Source organism: Megalobrama amblycephala, linkage group LG2 (genome assembly GCF_018812025.1).
Source record: "Megalobrama amblycephala isolate DHTTF-2021 linkage group LG2, ASM1881202v1, whole genome shotgun sequence".
Lineage (NCBI taxonomy): Eukaryota > Metazoa > Chordata > Actinopteri > Cypriniformes > Xenocyprididae > Megalobrama > Megalobrama amblycephala.
Window position 1 is genome coordinate 56,553,957 of NC_063045.1, and position 21,062 is coordinate 56,575,018.

General features: G+C 37.3%; 1 protein-coding gene across 3 annotated transcripts in view; it reads left to right on the forward strand.

Moving 5' to 3' along the window:
• Positions 1–21,062, forward strand: part of xrcc4 (X-ray repair complementing defective repair in Chinese hamster cells 4) — a 43,304-nt gene that overhangs the window by 2,846 nt on the left and 19,396 nt on the right. For 2 of the 3 annotated variants that reach the window (XM_048181093.1, XM_048181094.1), the window contains exons 2-3: positions 8,522–8,664; positions 8,773–8,966. In XM_048181093.1, coding sequence (XP_048037050.1) covers positions 8,522–8,664; positions 8,773–8,966 — 337 coding nt within the window. The remainder of the gene's footprint in view (positions 1–8,521; positions 8,665–8,772; positions 8,967–21,062) is intronic. The other variant, XM_048181095.1, reaches the window with a different exon arrangement.

Here is a 21,062-nt window from a genome sequence, read left to right on the forward strand (position 1 = left end):
TTCGGTCCTCAGCCAGCCGGGAGGCTCTTCCTCGCGGTGCCATGCGGTGGCACTGGACGCTCGGTGGACGGCCCGATCCTCGACCGCCTCCTGGCGGCCGGCGATGGCTCCTCCGGACTGAGGGCAGCCGGCAGCGAGTCCCCCGTTCCCTCTTGGACGGCAGCCACCCCACCTCGTCCCAGGGGCACAGCCTCGAGCTCTCCGTCCCACCTGTCACTAGGCTCCAGCACCACCGCCTCGGGCAGCCTCTCGCGGTCTATACACACTCCCGCGCTGCCCGAACTCCGCAGCACCGCGATCCCCCTCAGCAGCGAGGGCTCTTCGACAGCATGTCCCTCCTTCCTCCCGGGTTTCGGCACCAATGTAACGAAGTTCGTCAATACGGGAAGAAGGAGGCGGGAACCGGCGAACATTCAACAAAACTTTAATTAGAAATAAACAAAGAACAAAACGAAAGTAATGCCGGCAGACCCTCGCGGACGTCTGCCGGCCACACAAACATAATAAAACATAACATAAAGTCCAGGCCTGGTCCTCTCTCGTCCTTCACTGTAGTCGCTCCTCCTTTTATGCTCCCGGAGCTCCTCCGTGAGGGACTCAAGGCCGGTGCGCCTCCCAGGTGAAGCTCATTAACACTCGCGCCACCGGCCTCGCGCCGTTCCCTCACGGCTCTCGCCCGCCCTGGTCGCCACACTACTATTAATATTGTTTTTAATCATTTATAAGTGATATATAATTGTTCATGAAGGCTGGAAATGAAAAATGCCTTATATTCAGGTGTGCAGAATTATTAGGCAAGTTTTCTTTTACAGGCAAAATGAGCCAAAAAAGAGATTTAACTCAGACTGAAAAGTCAAAAATTATTAAATACTCATGAGAAGGACGCAATACTAATGCAATACTAGAAATTGCAAAGTTAAAGCATGACCAAGGGACAGCAAAATGCTCATTGGGTCAGTGGGGTCAGACAAAAACAGGTGGAAAAGAAAAGACACATGTTAACTGCAAAATAATTAAGAATTAAGGTGAAGAATTAAGTGTGAAACCATCAGGAACCCTTTAGTCTCCAGCGCCACCATTTTCCAGAACTGCAACCTACCTGGAGTCTCCAGAAGTGCAAGGTGTCAGGATCTCAGAGACTTAGGTTAGCTAAAGAATCCTAAAAAATGACCTGCACTTGATAAGAATCACAAGCTGAAGTGTTATAAAATACATGAAGACTGGGTTTTAATAGGGCTTATAGACAGACAGCTTGAGAATGACTCCTGATGGACCAGCACCACATCCTCTTGTACCACTGTTTGAAGAATTTATCCAGAATCTGGCAGTAAGGTGTTTGAGTTCACTTTTAGTCCATCTCTTATCCTGAAATGTCTGTCTTGCAGAGATGGACTAAAAATGATCTTCCAAAACTTACTGCCAGATTCTGGAAGATAAATTCTTCAAACAGTGGTACAAGAGGATGTGGTGCTGGTCCTTCAGGAGTCACTCTCAATCTGTCTGTTTATAAGGCCTATAAAAACCCAGTCTTCATGTATTTTATAACACTTCAGCTTGTGATTCTTATCAAGTGCGGGTCATTTTTTAGGATTCTTTAGCTAACCTAAGTCTCTGAGATCCTGAGACCTTGCACTTCTGGAGACTCCAGGTAGGTTGCAGTTCTGGAAAATGGTGGCGCTGGAGACTAAAGGGTTCCTGATGGTTTCACACATAATTCTTAATTATTTTGCAGTTAACGTGTCTTTTCTTTTCCACCTGTTTTTGTCTGACCCCGCTGACCCAATGAGCATTTTGCTGTCCATTGGTCATGCTTTAACTTTGCAATTTCTAGTATTGCATTAGTATTGCGTCCTTCTCATGAGTATTTAATAATTTTTGACTTTTCAGTCTGAGTTAAATCTCTTTTTTGGCTCATTTTGCCTGTAAAAGAAAACTTGCCTAATAATTCTGCACACCTGAATATAAGGCATTTTTCATTTCCAGCCTTCATGAACAATTATATATCACTTATAAATGATTAAAAACAATATTAATAGTAGTTATTAAGATTGATGTGGATTGGAATTGGTAAAATGTGCTTGGGAAAAAAATATGATCAGAAAATCAACTTGCCTAATAATTCTGCACTCCCTGTAGTGATGAAAAAAATATGAGTTGGGAAGAAAATTATGTTAATGCTTTTGCGTGTGCTCGCAAGATGTTTGCATCCCCCCGAGAAACTCTGCGTTTGCTTGCAAAGAAGTCAAAAGTTTTGCGGGCGAATGCAAAGTTTTTTGGGGAAATGCAAAGGTTTTGTGAGCAGCGAACGCAAAGTTTCTTAGGGATAACGCAAAGGTTGTTCGAGCGGATGCAAAGTTTCTTGGGGAAACAAAGGTTTCGCAAGTGAACGCAAAGTTTCTCGGGTAAACGCAAAGGTTTTGCGAGGGAACAGTTTTTTGGGTAAATGCAAAGGTTTTGCGAGGGAACGCAAAGTTTCTCAGGTAAACTCAGGTTTTGCGAGTGAACGCAAAGTTTCTCGGGTAAACGCAAAGGTTTTGCGAGGGAACGCAAAGTTTCTCGGGTAAACGCAAAGGTTTCGCAAGTGAACGCAAAGTTTCTCGGGTAAACGCAAAGATTTGCGAGGGAACGCAAAGTTTCTCGGGTAAACGCAAAGGTTTTGTGAGGGAACACAAAGTTTCTCGGGTAAACGCAAAGGTTTCGCAAGTGAACGCAAAGTTTCTCGGATAAACGCAAAGGATTTGCGAGTGAACGCAAAGTTTCTCGGGTAAACGCAAAGGTTTTGCGAGGGAACGCAAAGCTTCTCGGATAAACACAAAGGTTTTGCGAGGGAAAAGTTTTTTGGGTAAACACAAAGGTTTTGCGAGGGAACGCACATTTTTTGGGGAAACAAAGGTTTCGCAAGTGAACGCAAAGTTTCTCAGGTAAACGCAAAGGTTTTGCGAGGGAATACAAAGTTTCTCGGGTAAACACAAAGGTTTTGCGAAGGAACACAGTTTTTTGGTTAAATGCAAAGGTTATGCGAGGGAACACAAAGTTTCTCGGGTAAACGCAAAGGTTTTGCGAGGGAACACAAAGTTTCTCGGGTAAACGCAAAGGTTTCGCAAGTGAACGCAAAGTTTCTCGTATAAACGCAAAGGATTTGCGAGTGAACGCAAAGGTTTTGCGAGGGAAAAGTTTTTTGGGTAAACACAAAGGTTTTGCGAGGGAACGCAAAGTTTCTTGGGGAAACAGGTTTCGCAAGTGAACGCAAAGTTTCTCAGGCAAACGCAAAGGTTTTGCGAGGGAACACAACGTTTCTCGGGTAAACGCAAAGGTTTCGCAAGTGAACGCAAAGTTTCTCGGATAAACGCAAAGGATTTGCGAGTGAACGCAAAGTTTCTCGGGTAAACACAAAGGTTTTGCGAGGGAACAGTTTTTTGGGTAAACGCAAAGGTTTTGCGAGGGAACAGTTTTTTGGGTAAACGCAAAGGTTTTGCGAGGGAACAGTTTTTTGGGTAAACGCAAAGGTTTTGCGAGGGAACGCAAAGTTTCTTGGGGAAACAGGTTTCGCAAGTGAACGCAAAGTTTCTCAGGCAAACGCAAAGGTTTTGCGAGGGAACACAACGTTTCTCGGGTAAACGCAAAGGTTTCGCAAGTGAACGCAAAGTTTCTCGGATAAACGCAAAGGATTTGCGAGTGAACGCAAAGTTTCTCGGGTAAACACAAAGGTTTTGCGAGGGAACAGTTTTTTGGGTAAACAAAGGTTTTGCGAGGGAACAGTTTTTTGGGTAATCGCAAAGGTTTTGCGAGGGAACGCAAAGCTTCTCGGATAAACACAAAGGTTTTGCGAGGGAAAAGTTTTTTGGGTAAACACAAAGGTTTTGTGAGGGAACGCAAAGTTTCTTGGGGAAACAAAGGTTTCGCAAGTGAACGCAAAGTTTCTCAGGCAAACGCAAAGGTTTTGCGAGGGAACACAAAGTTTCTCGGGTAAACACAAAGGTTTTGCGAAGGAACAGTTTTTTGGGTAAATGCAAAGGTTATGCGAGGGAACGCAAAGTTTCTCGGGTAAACGCAAAGGTTTTGCGAGTGAACGCAAAGTTTCTCGGGTAAACAAAGGATTTGCGAAGGAACACAAAGTTTCTCAGGTAAACTCAAAGGTTTTGCGAGGGAACACAAAGTTTCTCAGGTAAACTCAGGTTTTGCGAGGGAACACAGTTTTTTGGGTAAACGCAAAGGTTTTGCGAGGGAACACAAAGTTTCTCAGGTAAACGCAAAGGTTATGCAAGGGAACGCAAAGTTTCTCGGGTAAACGCAAAGGTTTTGCGAGTGAATGTGAAATTTCTCTGGTAAACGCAAAGGTTTTGCGCGGGAACATTGTTTTTTGGGTAAACGCAAGCGTTTTGCGAGGGAACGCAAAGTTTCTCGGGGAAACGCAAAGGTTTTTTCTTATAGTTGTACTAATTTACTGTTTTTAATTAAATTGCTGATAAAAGAAAATTGTATACTTATGCAAAATACAATTATTTTATATTTAGATTTTTAGGTGAAATATAACCTAGACTTTTTTTTTAAATGTTTTTCACCCTTGAGTTGAGATATCTCGTTTTGTTTCCATCACAATTTATTTATTTATTTATTTTTTTTCAGGGTTACTTTTGCATATTTCATAACCTTCTTGAAAGAGATTGTCAGTGTAGAATGTCAGTCTTGTTTAGACAAGAGGGTTTTGTTGAGATGCTCGTGACCATCTGTGATGGAGCGCTTTAGAGTGGAATGTGTCTTAATTACACCTCAGTCAGTGTCGTTCAGAAGCTCTCACATATGTTATTAAGAAACCAATAATCTCTCATGACTGGTAGTGTGAGTATGACCCAGACCCTCATGATTATAAATCCCTCCTGTCAAGTTTTAAAATATTACAGACTTACAGACATTTCAAACAAGATGTGCATAAATTCTGAAAATGCACATAAAAAACATATGCGCTCAGTTGAGGCAAATATTTATCTTTTTTATCTTCGCTGATGACCAATGACCAATTTCAAATGCTGGTTTGGTCATTCTTAAATGCCTGAGCCAAAGTCTGTCACCAAAATGGTTGGGTATAATTCCTTCCCAGAACGTTCTCACACAACAGTGTTCCCAAAGACCAGGCGTTCGCCTCCGAATGCAAGATCACATGACAGCGTTTATTGCATTTCGTCTGCATGCTCTGAGGCGCAAGTCATTTACAATGAAGGAAAAAAGAGCCACAGTGGCATCCCCGGTTAAAGAAACTTCCGTTTTAATTACAGATATTTTGCGCCAGTTTCCCAGGAAGTGACGATTGTGTTCTCTTGGAACACATGGGATGGAAACGGTGCTTCATTCGCAAATGTTTTATGCATATTTTAAGAATAACTTTGGATGGAAACATAGCTTGTGACATGCATTGTTTTGTGTTCCCTTCTTTTGTTATCACAATGGCCCCCTCCCAATTCCTTATCTCCTCTCATTCCCAAATCCTATGTATGGAAAGTAACTTGGGACCCCTTTATATGCTTCACCACCTTCTAGAAGAACAGCTTTCTCTCATCCACCATTATCCAGGCCAGCCAGACACCACTGGAAAGATAGCAGCGAAGTCGCACAGCCATAGTCACACGTTATGGATGGGAATATTGCACAAAAAACTTGTTTTATTTGGATAAAACAGGGCTGTGGATAAATGTTTGGGTAATTGGATTGAACTTCTTGAGAAGCGAACCATGTCCAGACTTTCCACCCCGACCCCCTCTTGGCTTCTCAGCCACATCTTAAGAGAATTCTTTGTCTTAATTTTCAAAGCCGCCTTCTCATATTCCTATAGGCTTTGCTGCATCTGTCATTACCGAGGACGAAAAATCACCTCTGTGCAGATGTTACTGTAGCTAATGAATGGCTGTCCTGTTCCCTTGATTCTTCAGATACGGCTAGTCAATGACCCCCGCTGTTCGTTTACGTTGCGGGTTGCACAAAAGTCACGTCAGAAATAGCAACAATTGGTCGTGATGCGCGACAGGAGGGAAACAGATGTAAGCTGTTCACTGAGGGATTTGGACACAGTGATTATCAGTTAGACAAGCAAGCTAAAGTCAGTCTACACAAATATACTGCATATTGTCCTTCACCTTTCCTCTCGCCGCTGCAAATTGTCAACTCTGACCTGAGAGGTCAGATGTTTCTCACACATCACTCACTCGATATTGCTGTCTCCTGTAAGGTCTGCATCCATCCGGTAATGGCCAACCCAGATCTAGAAAGCAGGGTGGCCAAGCATACAATGGATTTTGCAGAGACTTCCACAAAGTTCTACAAGTTTTATGACCTTTTGACTAATTCAAGTTTTTAGCTATCAAGAGTATAGTACTTTCCACTTCTTACACACGTTACCTTAGGCCCTGTTTATGCTTGTGCATTTTTCCTGCCTGCCGTTTACAATACTCCGGCATTTTCAACCCTCAAAAATGGAGACTTTCAAAAACGCTGCTGACTCCTTTTTAGTTTGAAAACACCAGGGTTGCATTTCAGTGTAAACGGACCAAAACGGAGACTTTTGAATACCATGGCATGGCTGCCCACATTGGCTCTGCATATCCTTGACGACCGTGTAATGGCTGCCCACGTTCACTCTGCGTATCCTTGATGACCGTGTAAACAATAACATGGAGACTGAACTGCAATCTTTGCTGGCTTTGTTGTCATTTTTAGCAGCCATTGTGCAGTTAAACTGTGTTTTTTTTTAATACTGCAGCTGCCTACAGTACATGCAAGAGGCAACTTGTACGCGCATTAGGGCTGGGCGATATATCGCATGCGATTCTCACGCGCATTTCGTCAGTAAAGCCGGTTCCCTGATTACCGCTAAATCGCCATCACCTGCTTTCAAATGGAGCGCCATTTAATAGCCAGAGCCGTAGTTCACTGATAAGCCACGTTCGTATCGCAGATGAATCGCCTTCGATAATGAACGCGATATTTGCGTGGCTTATCAGTGAACTACGGCTCTGTCTATTAAATGCCGCACCATTTGAAAGCAGGTGATGGCGATTTAGCGGTAATCAGGGAACCGGCTTTACTGACGAAATGCGCGTGAGAATCGCATGCGATATATCGCCCAGCCCTAACGCGCATGACACAGTGTGCATGAACGGTCATGTGACATGCATTTTCGGTTGTGTAGTGTAGATGGAGATCGTTTCTGAAACGCTGTGGAAACGCCAGTGTAGACGAGGATCGCTTTCATTTTTAAGCGCTGTTTTAAAAAAAGAAAATGCACCAGAGTAAACGGACACTAGTGTAAACTTATTAAAATCTATTCCGCAGAATTACAAGAACTCAGTGCTGAAATTTATTACTGCAGATTCATTCTGTGACTATAGTGCTGATATATTTAAATTAATATTATTTTTCATATAAAATATATATTTTAATATAAATATTTTAAATAATACATTAAGTTTTTTATTATTGTAATCATTTAATATAATATTATAATAATTGTAGAATTAAAGAATTTGTACATGTATTAAAGCTGCAGTCCGTAAATTTTACCTCTTTGTCGCCATCTCTGTTTGAACGCTGAAATTGCGGGCTAAGGTAAGGAGATAGTTTTAACACTGGCTGGTTATGTACTTGCTCAGAAATAGATTTTTGGATCATTTTTAACCAAAAAAACGTTATGAACTGCAGCTTTAAATAATTCATAGTTTACACATTAAATGACTATATATCAAAAATAGATATTGATATATAATATTTCATATATATAGTTACTCTATGTATGACATTTATCCATTTTTCAATCAAATATAATTAATCTGCCTATTTTTAACTTACACATGCTTTTTGAATTGGAAAAAAATGAATAAAATGTTTATTTCAAACCTTTGTATTATTCTATATACAAACTCGGTACACTTTTTGTTCTAATTAAGCCGGACAACTTTCTAATTTACAGTCATTAGCTCTGACCAACAGAAAGTCAGATATTTTGGTTTGAATGTGGATTTTTCAAACACACTCTTTCTCTCTGCCCCCGTCCCTCTCTCAGTCTCAGTCATTCTGTGTCTGTGTATATATGTATATATATATGTGTATATATATATATATATATATATATATATATATATATATATATATATATATATATATATATATATATAAAACAGTATTTTAATTATTTAATATATATATATATATATATATATATATATATATATATATATATATGTGTGTGTATATTTTGCTATTATTTTAATTAGAATATTATAAAATATTTAATTCTATAATTATAAAATATTTCATAATTATGATGAATATTATATAATGAAATAATATATATTTGAGAGATACAAAATACGTTGAAATTAGCCATTTCTTTTAAACAATATATACTTAGAATTATTTTAAAACTTGTTGAATTGTTTGTTCATTTTCACCGATGTAATGAATGTTATGTACTGTCATCATTTTCTTTGTGTTTCAGCTCTGTGTGATGTTATTATGGTCATTTTTTCTGCAGGTGTCAAAGCACTAGCGTGCGTCAGATCTCCATTTCCTCTGAGCCTCATCGCATGTTCTTTCTCAAACTAGAGTGGGCTAAGGATCTTGGATCTGGCTTCATAATCCTTCTGTCCGATGGTGTCTCTGCGTGGAGTGGTGAAGGTAGGAAGTCAAATGATCACATTTAAATGACATCAACATCCTTCAAAACTGTCAGGAACATGCTGTTGGTTTCAAACCTCAGGCCTTTTGATTGGGTTCATCCGTTAGTTTCAGAGGAGGATGTGTCCCGTGAAGCCCAGGAGATCGAGATGGAGCGAGAGCGGTATGTTGGTGACCTGCACCTGGCTTTGACCGGAGAGGGACCGGCAGCGGAGGGGGAGTACAGCTTCCACCTGACACCTGAGAGACCCGGCAGCACCCTGCTGCAGCTGTCTTATGAGAAGGTGCAGAACGACATCTCGGTGAGTGGTACGCATGAGATCGCTACGCAGCACAGCGTGATGTAATAGCCTCACTGATTGACACACGCTTGTGTAGAATGCAGACAGGGTACAAAATTAACACTCACTGAGCGCCAAATGCAAAAAGGAACTGCAATGTTGCAAAATTGTAAGAATGATAATCTGACCCTTGATCATGTAAGTGACCTAAGCAACAACTTTATCTACATGTAAAGTTCACGTCAAAAGTTTTAATACTTTTTCTCCAGTATAATAAATGTGGAGTGAAATCCAGTTTGCGACAGAAAGTCACAAAAGTTAAATAATTCCATTGCAACATTGATATTAGTAGAATAAAGTAAAATACTGTTTATTGGCTGATAAGAGCTTTTTATGAGCACAAGCTTTTTCTCAATACACCTTTCTGGGAGGTTTTCTTAGATTGATTCCATCTATTACGTGTTGTTCATTCATTTGTTCATTCAGTCTTTTGTTCATTTGCTTGTTCATTCATTCTTTTGCTCGTTTGCTCGTCTGTTTAATCCTCAGTTGAAACAGGACAAAGGCTATATTTTTGGTGGATGGATGGATGGATGGATGGATGGATGGATGGATGGATGGATGGATAGATAGATAGATAGATAGATAGATAGATAGATAGATAGATAGATAGATAGATAGATAGATAGATAGATAGATAGATAGATAGATAGATAGATAGATAGATAGATCCTTATACTTTTAATATACTTTTTACTTAATTTTTCTTTTGCAAGTTTTTGAATGCAAGTATATTTCACATATGGAATTAAGTAACAAAGAAACAAAGAAAAACAAAGAAAAACTGAGTAAATTTGACTTGGCCAGTTAAAGTTTGTTGAGTAATTTCTGCTTGGTTGAAGTTTGCTTTGTAATACTCTGTTTCAAGTACATTTTACTCAAACAATAACACTGAATTAAGCCAAAAATTGTATGCTTTACTTAGAACATCTAAATAAAATTATACTGTAGATATTGTGTAGACAACATTATCTACATAATAGAAGTAATGTGGTACCCACCCGAACACAGAGACCTCAATACTTGGTACACAATAGCGGTAACATTCGTTGGATCATTTATGAGCATGAATGTGTCATTTTGAACTCCAGATGTCACAAAATAGTAAGTTACTAAACCTAACCACAAAAACAATGATAAAACAGAGTAAATACAGCTGAAAAACAGTGAAAAATGCAACCTTATTAATTATTCATGCCACAATGCATGATGGGAACACCAGCATCAGAAAGTTGAGTAAGTTTTACTTAATTTTATAACGTCGATACCGTATTTATGCTTTAATTCCTACAAGCTTAAATTGAGTACTAATATAGAATTTACTTCGTTTTTTAAAGGGTTTGATCACCCAAAAATGAGCATTCTGTCATTAATTACTCACCCTCATGACGTTCCACACCGTAAGACCTTTGTTCATCTTGAGAACACAAATGAAGATCTTTTTGATGAAATCCTAGAGGTATATGACTTGTTCATAGACATCAATATAATCAAGGTCCAGAAAGGTACTAAAGACATCGTTAAAACAGTCGACGTGACCACAGTGGTTTAACCTTAATGTTATGAAGCGACGAGAATACTTTTTGTGCACAAAAACAAAACAAAAATAATGACTTTATTCAACAATGTCTTCCGTCTCTGTCGTTCTTATACGTTTTTTTACGTCCAGTGCTTCCAGGTTCTACGTCAGAACGCCGACTCATTATTGGCGGCTCCTGCGTCAGCATCACACGCATGCGTCATGCTGCTCACGTGTACAGCGTCGGCCAATACTGAGCCGGCATTCAGACGTAAACAATGAAGCCTTCACTGTGCTTACTGCTTCACCTGCATAAGGATAATGAGAGGAAGAGAAGAGATTGTTGAATAAAGTCGTTATTTTTGTTTTGTTTTTGCACATAAAAAGTATTCTCGTCGCTTCATACAATTAAGTTTGAACCACTGTAGTTACGTCGACTGTTTTTACCTTTCTGTACCTTGAAATTGTTGATTATATTGCTGTCTGTGGACTAGTGGTATACCTCTCGGATTTCATTAAACAATATCTTAATTTGTGTTCTGAAGATGAAGTGAGTAATTAATAAGCGAATAATTAATGACAGAATTTTCATTTTTGGGTAAACTAACCCTTTAAGTTCTGGCCTGAACTAACTTTTTCCGGTAAAAATTCCAATAGTTTTTACTGTAGTATTCATTTGTCTCAACCATTGATCTACATGAACACATCAGCTGATTATGTCCATCAATTTTTCATTCTTTCATTTGTTCGTTCGTTCATTCCTCCATCGGTCTTGTTCCTCTATGGGAACACATCTGTTTCATGGATGAGAGAAGGACTGCGCGATCTCTGCTTGCTTGAGGCTCTACTGCACTCGTGATTGGCCAAAATCACTCTCAACACTTAACCATTCCCAGAGAACTACTGCTCTTTATGTCGAGCTTTAAAGGAGGTTCCCCTCGTTTGATCTCTTGCCAAGCTCAAGGGTGCCAAGGAACTCCAGTGTCTGGGAAGTCTTCGGTAAACTCTAACGTCAAGACCTAGATCACGTATACCGGATACAAGTATGTTTTTACTCTGCTGCGTTTGTTAATGTTAAATTCATCCATCATTTCCATTTGTGTAGTGTGAATGTAGCAGAAATGGTCTGTTTGTGGTGCAATTGTGCGGCATAATTATTGAAGCCTGGAGAAAGATGAATCTCACATAAGGTTTGCTTTGTCTAAAACGGGTCTCGAGAGAATTTCTTCACTCTGAACGTCTCGTTTCGACCGTCTTAAATTGAAGCCAATTCTGCATGCTCATTTTTAAGGGATTAAGTGGGGCGGGGGGCTCTTTGACATGAGATGTTTTCAAGTAATATTGGAGATGGACAGATATGCCATTTCTTTACTATAGGCCTCTGTGGGTCACTGCCGTATATACTGTATATATGGATAGAGAAATATCATAGACACGTGGGGAAGGGCTCTTGTAGCTTGCAACAAAGTACAGAATCAAAGCCTAACATCCTGACCGTTTGCATTCATTTGGTAATAAATACATGATCATTTGCACTTTATCCTTCTCTATAGCATCTACAAGCCATTTCCTTACATTTCTTATACATTACTGTTCAAATGTTTGGGCTTGGTAAGATTTGGTGAGTAAATTATCTGGAAATTTTAATTCTGAAGTGAACTAATCATTTAAGTTGTTTTGTAGGCTTGAAAATCTGGTAAAATTATTAAAATGTCTGTTATTTTCTTACATTTCACTAACAGCCTGTTGCACAACTCGACAGATGTAATAATGTCATGTTCAACATTAAGTAATTTCTCTTTTTTTATTTTTTTGCTGTCACAGCAGAGGTGACTAAATGGAAACCTCAAGTGTCGGTTTCGGGAAAAGGGAAACTGACCCTCAGTAGGAGAGGAAAGTTTGGACAAATGCGTAAAGAGTGCGTCATAATGTTTATTAGGTTGCTTGCTGACAATTTGTGGACTACTATAACAATGAATATTGCATCTGCAGTAATGATGGCAGTATTATAGTTACCAAAGTGCAATTTATATTGTTACAAAAACAAAAACTTCTATATGAAATAAATGCATCAGAGAATCCTGAAAAAAAAACTGCATCATGGTTTCCACAAAAATATTAAGCAGCGCAACTGTTCATATTATCAGCTTATTAGAATGATTTCTGAAGGATCATGTGACACTGAAGTAATGGCTGCTGACAATTCAGCTTTGCCATCACAGGAATAAATTACATTTTGAAATATATTACAATAGACAACAGTTATTTTAAATTGTAATAATATTTCACAGTATTACTGTTAATAATACAGTAAGGGCCAGAGCAATTCACACAGAACACGTCTTTGCGTCTAAAAATGTGAGATGCAGGGTTTTTTTTTTTTTTTTAAAGCACAGCGCAGAACGCATTTTTGAGATGTGATGCAATAATGGAAATAACAGAAATAGCTTTCTTTTTTTTTTACAAACAGGTTGTGATAATTGCTTGAAGAAATGTTATATAATTCAGGGTTTCCGGTGTAGTGACAAATTGGGTCCCCCCAAATTGGGTGTCCATTATGCGATCTCATTGGTTGCTTTTAATAGGTACTTTCTTTAGCACCTGTTTACAATTCCTACAAAATAATGTTATGATAAATTCACTTTCAACTACATTATAATGACCATTATGTCTGTATTAGTTATCTTATAATCTAGCATATCATAGAGATACCCAATTAGCCTGTAAACTATTATAATTATTTATTTATTAAGTAACAGTTACGAAATTATGTTCAATTGGTTTTATTATGCACTAATTTGTTTTCTTACACATTATATAATAAGCTACGTATATGGGTATTTTAAATTAATATAATTTGTATATACTTAGGATAAAAGTAGCTCATTGGAGTACACTCTAAAAAATGCTGGGTTTAAAATAACCCAAGTTGGGTTGAAAATGGACAAACCCAGCGATTGGGTTGTTTTAACCCAGCGGTTGGTTTAAATGTTTGCCCAATCTGCTGGGCAGTTTTATTTAACTCAACCATTGTTTAAAAATGACTATATGGCTTGCTTAAAATGTCAATGCAGGCAGATCAAAGCACTGTTGAATATCAAATGTCAAGTGTCCCCAACTAAGCAAGCCAAAGGCAAAAGGTGAACATTTATTAATAAGCAATTAATTAATAAAGGTTCATTTCGTAAACATATTGATAAATGTTAATTTCCAACATATTTTGAGTTTTAAGCAAGCAATACATTAATTTTTAAACAATAGTTGAGTTAAATAAAACTACCCAGCAGGTTGGGCAAACATTTAACCAAAGCGCTGGGTTAAAACGACCCAATCGCTGGGTTTGTCCATTTTCAACCCAACTTGGGTTGTTTTTAACCTAGCATTTTTTAGAGTGTAGAAAAAAAAAATACTGTGGGAACGGCCCTGAAAACTTATTTCTAAAACATAAATTTGTACCGAACCCAAACTTTTGAACTGTAGTGTGTTATGTTTAAGTTCATTATAAATTAGGCTAACAGAAAGCTCCAGATGTCCTCTTCTTGACTTTTGAGTATGTTTAGTGCTTCTGTAGCTTCCCACAATCATGTCTGAGCTCCCACACTGTAGTTTATCCATTATTATGCTCTTGAGTAAAGCTGTTTTGGACATTTGACGTTTCTCCGCTTGCTTCCTTGGCTCCAAATACACCTTAAAAATCTGGACCAGCACTCTTATGTGAGTGTTATTGTGCCAGTGTTAGGATTTAGTAAATATTTGAGGTAATTAATGGACTGCTGAGACATGAGCGTTCTGTTCGATATTAACAATATCAAACAGCTTTTATCGTGACAGTCATTAAGCAAGTTTTTATTTTTAGCCATACGTTCTAAGGCCAACAATCACCTAATATAAGTATTAAACCTTTTTTGTACTTCAGACATAAATGATTTGTCAAATCTTGCAGCTTGTTGTTCCTGAAGGGAAGATACTTTCTAAGTAACGACAGGCTGTTATTTGTTTGTGGTTTTCTTCAAGCCTCCAGTGTGGTGGTGAGACACAGCTGCAGTGTTCTTCATTGCAACAGCTGACAGAAGACCCTTAAAGAGTCTCGTGCGAATGGTCAGGTAAAGGTTTGGAAAAGCAGGTGTTTGGCCTGCCAGGACAGCTCCGACACAAGCGTTTGAAGACGGCACTTTCATTACAGTAACCCTCTAAAGGACTTCTGTTTCCTAAAGCATACTCCTCACCGATGTTCCTAACAGGTGGGCTGTCAATGCCCAAATACAAACAGGCATTTTCTTGAACAGCTGAGATTGCACGACGCGATGACACAGTGGTATTCCTGCAATGTCAAAAGGAAATTACACATTTCACTAGTAATGGTTGGCCATATTTTAGAGAAACACTATGTTAAATGACAAAAAGTCATTAAAGGGCCATATCATTTGGATTTTTTTTCATGCAATTTTTTTATTGCTCTTTTTAAATAGTTCATTATGCTATATAGACTTTAACTACAACACCACAAGCCTACACTCAGACCATTTATGGAAAGTAAGCTGCAAAAATGGTACAGAAATGATTGTAGTCAAAATCATGAGCTCATTAACATAAGACCGCCCACATTTATATTGTTATATTAAAAATAGTAATTGTAAAATTATTTTAAAAAATGTTATTTCTAAAATATATATAAGTATATATATATATATATATATATATATATATATATATATATATATATATATATATATATATATATATATATATATATATGTATATATATATATATGTATGTGTGTGTATATATATGTGTGTGTGTGTATATATATGTATATGTATGTATATATATATATATATATATATATATATATATATATATATATATATATATATATATTAATATTAAAAATAAATATTTTCATAAAATATATACAATTATTAAACATATATAGCTATATACAGTCAAACCAAAAATTATTCAGACATTTTTGATATTTTTGATATATTTTTACAAGTGGGTACCGGACACTATAGTTAATTTATGTAAGTGAGGATAGCATAATAAAGTAAAAAAATTGGAACCAGAAGTTATTCAGACACTTTGACCTGACCATGTGTTATCTAAGATTAATTTTTTCTGACACAGTTTAACTCTGAGATCTTATCATATTTTATTACCATTTTTTTTAAACTATAGTGAATAAACTGTATTCATGAATGAAATGTTCAAGGTGTCTGAATAAATTTTTGTTTGACTGTATATATATTTTTTTTATAATTTATGAAAAATCTGTTTACTAGTGTTAAAGAAAGTTACTACAACACACACACACGTTCGTTTTTGTGAATTGTGGGGACATTCCATAGGCGTAATGGTTTTTGTACTGTACAGACCGTATTTTCTATCGCCCTACACCAACCCTACCCCTAAACCTACCCATCACAGGAAACTGCACATTTTTACTTTCTCAAAAAAAAAAAACTCATTCTGTATGATTTATAAGCCTTTTGAAAAATGGGGACATGGGGTAATGTCCTCATAAGTCGCCCTCTCCTTGTAATGTCATACCCATGTCATTATACAAATTTGTGTCCTGATATGTCACAAACACACACACACACACACACACACACACACACACACACACACACACACACACACACACACACACACACACACACACACACACACACACACACAGAAATCATTCTGGGATATATAACATTATAGTTATATAATTACTAATATGCAACATAATTATCTTATATAATGTATTTATATATTTTTTCATAATTTAAAAAAAAAATCAGTTTGTTAGTGTTAAAGGATTTTTTTTTTTTTTTTTTTTTACAAAACATTGCCTTTTTCGGTTAAAAACAGATGTGCAGTGATTAAAGTGCTTTGAAAGAACATTAGTTCCCATGGCCATGTCCAGGAGCACATTTTCCTAACATTGTTGGTCCTGTTGTGCCGTGATAGGGCACACGGTCGCTCCGAGGTGGCATGAGGTGAGGTTGGTGAGAAAATAAGGATCTGATTGGTTTAAATTGAACAACCCCGTGCTTAAATGCTTACCATCTGTATCTCAAAGTATTTGATTTTCATAGTTTCTCATGGTTTCTCATGCAGACTCTACTGCCAAATTTAAAATGATATGATCCGGTTTACTCAAATAATCCAGCAAACAAACAGCAAACACAAGCAATTTTAAACGTTGCCATGGGTTGGGTCTCAATGCCTCCACATCTTTGTAAATGCTGTAATTGCTATCAGACCCATGTTAAGGAGGATCTTGAGAAAAAACTCTTGCTGATCTTGCTCTTGTTCTTTTGCTGTTAATTGTTTAGCACTTCTCATGTGTTGGCGCTGAAGCGAGTCTTTTTGTGGCACATGTGGAAGCGCTCCTGGCAGCGTGTGGAAGATCACAGCTGTAAACTAGCTTGACACTGATGCTCTGCATCCCAGAGCTGGGCTACACAAACTCTTATCCAACACATGTGGATGTGTTTAAACTGAACCGTCATCAAGTAAACTGTTGAGACTTGGTTACAAAAAGTGAAGCATTTTTTTTTTTTTTTTTTTTTAATGTATACATGTTATGTTTGTTAGTCAATTTCTTGTTAAAAGTATATATTATTTTTAACGCATTTAAACAAATTTAATTTCATTTAGTATATGGTGTTAAAATAGATAAGAAATATGAAATCTATATTTTATCTACTGCTGAACCAAAAGTGCCCTGAAAGCTGTCTTTGCTCATAATAATAGCTGGAAAGTGAGTGATGCACACTTTCATAATCATGTGATCCTCCGAAACATTGGGAGGTCTGCAGCGCTCTGTGTGTGGTTTAGTGCATTTGTGGCACCTAGAAAACGACCGTTCCCATAGGGACAAACGGAGATCGGTTCCCAGCGTCCTCGCGGGGATATGATGGCATCTGCTCTGGGTTCTGCCGGCCACTTGACTGATTGCAGAGATGAAACTGTCTAATACTTTCCAGACCATCCAGCCATGTTCAGAAACAATGCTGGCTCTGTCGAGAGGTCACTCTTAGTCACTCTTTTGGGGGAACGTTTCGTTTCCTTAACTTTGCTGGATTACGTGTTCGTTGTGTTCACCTCACATCCGTCATCATCAGTATTTCTCATTTAAAGGGGCTGTGTTCTACTTTGCTGTTTCTTTTTCCTCCTGAAGTCCACTTATAATGCTAATCAGTGTTTCAAAAATCTTTTTACATGGCTATTTCATCTCAACTAATGTGTAATGTTGCTGTTTGAACATGAAAAAAGGTCTGTTAAAAAGTTACAAAGCACAAAGTCACTCCAGCGGGAGTTATTCTATATATCAGCTATATCGGTTTCTGAACTCCCTGAAACCCCTCCTTTGTAGTCTTGAGTTTTCTTCAGTGAATGAACGTCACAGTATTCCTCATTTAAACACACAAAAAAGGGGATGAGGCCTGGTTGAGTTAATATTGTATTGAAACTCACTGTAAGGGGCGTGACGTTTCCAAAACGTGCTCGAAGTGGTCGACCAATCGCAACACGCTGATCCAGCTGACTAATCAGAGCACATTGCACTTTCCAGAAGGAGGGGCTTCATAGAGACAGGAAGTAAACAGCGTTTCCGACAGACTGGGCAGAGAGGTGCTGCAAAAATATGTGAAAATAATGTGTTTTTTGAACATTCAAGCGTTTAAACTAGTGCTGTCAATCGATTAATCACACTTTTTTTTCTGTGATTAATCACGATTAATCGCAATTAAAAACACTTAAGTTTTTATACGTTTTTAATATATTTTATTATGTAATAATTTCACAGTTAATCTCCAAATTAAAACAACATAAAGACAGTATAATTTAAATACTTTTTAAATGATACTTATACTGCTACTGATGTCTCGATGAATTTTTCCCCCAATTTTTTTTTGTTTGTTTTTTTACATTTATTAGGCTTCAAAAATATAACAACTTTTAATTTAAGTGAACTTAGAACAATCCTCACATAAACCCATAATAAATGTCATATTTACCTGTGCTTTTCCTACCTGATAACAGATAGGAAATATACAGAAATTGAATAATGTTACCAAACAGTCTGCACTGCATAATTTATAGCCTAAATGAAGCATAGATTATTAAAGCTACAAAAGTTCTTTAGTCAAGAGTCTCTGTTATCTTTGTTCTTTCAATGACTTTGGTTGCTGTCACTTTAAGAGCTGCCACTGCTGCACATGGCACAGATCTCACTTTCTCACAACTCTTTACTTTCGTTTAAGACTTTATTTACTCATTCAAGGCTACTCTAATGAGGATACTAGACAAAATGGACATTTTTGGCATTATTGTGTGTGTTATTGTTCATTCAAGTGTGACAGAGAACTCAATTCTGGCGCGCCGTCCATGCGTACTAGCGCACAATACTGGTGCGCGTCTTTCTGTGCGTCGTTTGTGTGTGACAGGACATTCACAGACAGCGCATTCTCTTTTTCTCTTTTGGTGTGCTTAAATGGTTTAAAAGTATTTGCATCAATGATAGCGTGATCATATTGTAATGCTAGCAAAAGAATGACAAAAAAAAAAAGGATGCTGCGTTAAATATTTCTAACGCGTTAAACTGGAAAAAATTCATCGCATACGTTAATGCGTTAACATTGACAGCACTAGTTTAAACCTATCCTAGCAGAGCACAAAAACAAAATCAAGATTTTGTAAAAGCGGATTATATGGATTCTTTTTTTTATACCAAAAATTGCTCTTGACTTCAACATGAAAGTTATAAAGTTAATAAACTCTCTGAGACATGGAAGTTCTTAGCTCATCACTTAAAGGAGCAACAAGTGTGAGTGTTGCTCGCTGGTACATCAGATTCTGGCTGGAAAAAGATCCATGTTGAATCTCTGGTTTACTGCTTTGTAAATGTGACAGTTACATCAGACCTTGTTTTTGCTCTTTCATTCTGTGTAGAATGAAAAATTGGAGTGGTATGGTGTGGAATAGTTCTTCTGAAACTGAAAATCTTTCATTTATTCACCTCATGCATGTTTTTTCAAATCCATTTGACTTTCTTCTGTGGAAAACAAGGAGATGTGACTGGCATGCTTCAAAAAATGCATGAAAAAACATAAAAGGAGTCCAAATGATTTGTGTTGTTGTATTCTAAAAGTCTTCTGAAGCAATTTGATAATAAAAAAATAGCAAAATAGTTAAGGATATTTGATAACGGTGTAACTTTTAATCTGTTTCTCACACATAGCATTTCTTTATCCTCAGGATAATAGAATTGTCTACTTTTACATTACTTTGTGCGGATTTTTCCCCTTTTTTTGAACTTGATAGCATCCATCTCCATCTGCTTTCATTGTATGCAAAAGAGCTTCCAGGACATCCTGTTAAACTTCTCTTTTAATGTTCAATGGAAGGAAGAAAGCCTTGCAGGTTTCGAATGACATGAGGGTGAGTAAATGATGGCCGAATGTTTATTTTTAGGTGAGAAATGGTAATTGAAACATTCTCACAAGGAACAATCAATGACCTACTGTGCCTTCAGCCAAGACTCTTAACTTCCCATTTCTCCAAGATGATTGTTCCTGTAAGTGCATTATAAGTCAATTTAGATAAAAGTGTGTGCTTAATGACTACCTACAGTACTCGAGTCGTGCACAACAAGGTCATAAAGATGCGCTTGATTGTTCCCACTGTCTTTTGCTTAGAGCCGTCAAGATCAAGAGTCATTTATAGGACAAAAGCGTTTGATTAAGGGACGGTCTCAGTAGGTTTACGGCAGAACATCATTGTGTTCTCAGGTCCCTGTGAGGTCTGTTATCTTCAGCGCTCTTGTCTTGAAGCAGTCGTCCTTATCATTCACAGAGTGCCACACACTACAGGCCGAGCGCCGGTCCCTCGTGTATACTGTCAGAGTTCATCTATTTGAGGATCAGAGACTCGCTGTCGCTCGTTGGCTCTCATCACAGCGGTTGGCTTGTCTTATCGGTACAAGAGTCCAGGCTGGAAGTCTCTGTGTTTGTCCAGGTGGTAGACAGAGTTGGGCAGTAAATCCCTGTAGCGTGAATTCAGTTTTTCAGTTTCATAATTCAGAAGCATTATATTCACTAACCACCCACATTTTCCTTGAAGATGCTATCTTTGCTGAAATAGCAATATAAATAGCAATAAATAAAATAGCAATGCCATGCATATTTAATTTCAGTAATTTGTCTTATTTTTGCTGCAACTATGTATCCATTATGTGTAAATTAAGCTTATTATGAGTAACTATTATAGAATTATATTTATATTTTATATATTTATAAAATATATAAAATTATATAGTTTATAAAATATATATATTATAGTTAATAAATTATACTATATAATTTATATTTTTTAATACTTATACTAAAAATGTGTATTTTATTTTCTATTTCATTAATTCTTTCAAGTTTTATTTATTTTATTATTTTTATTTGACTTATTTTTTCATTCTTGTTTTTTAATTATTTAATTTAATTATTAATAATTTATTTTACTTAATTAATTCTTTCATTCTTTTTTA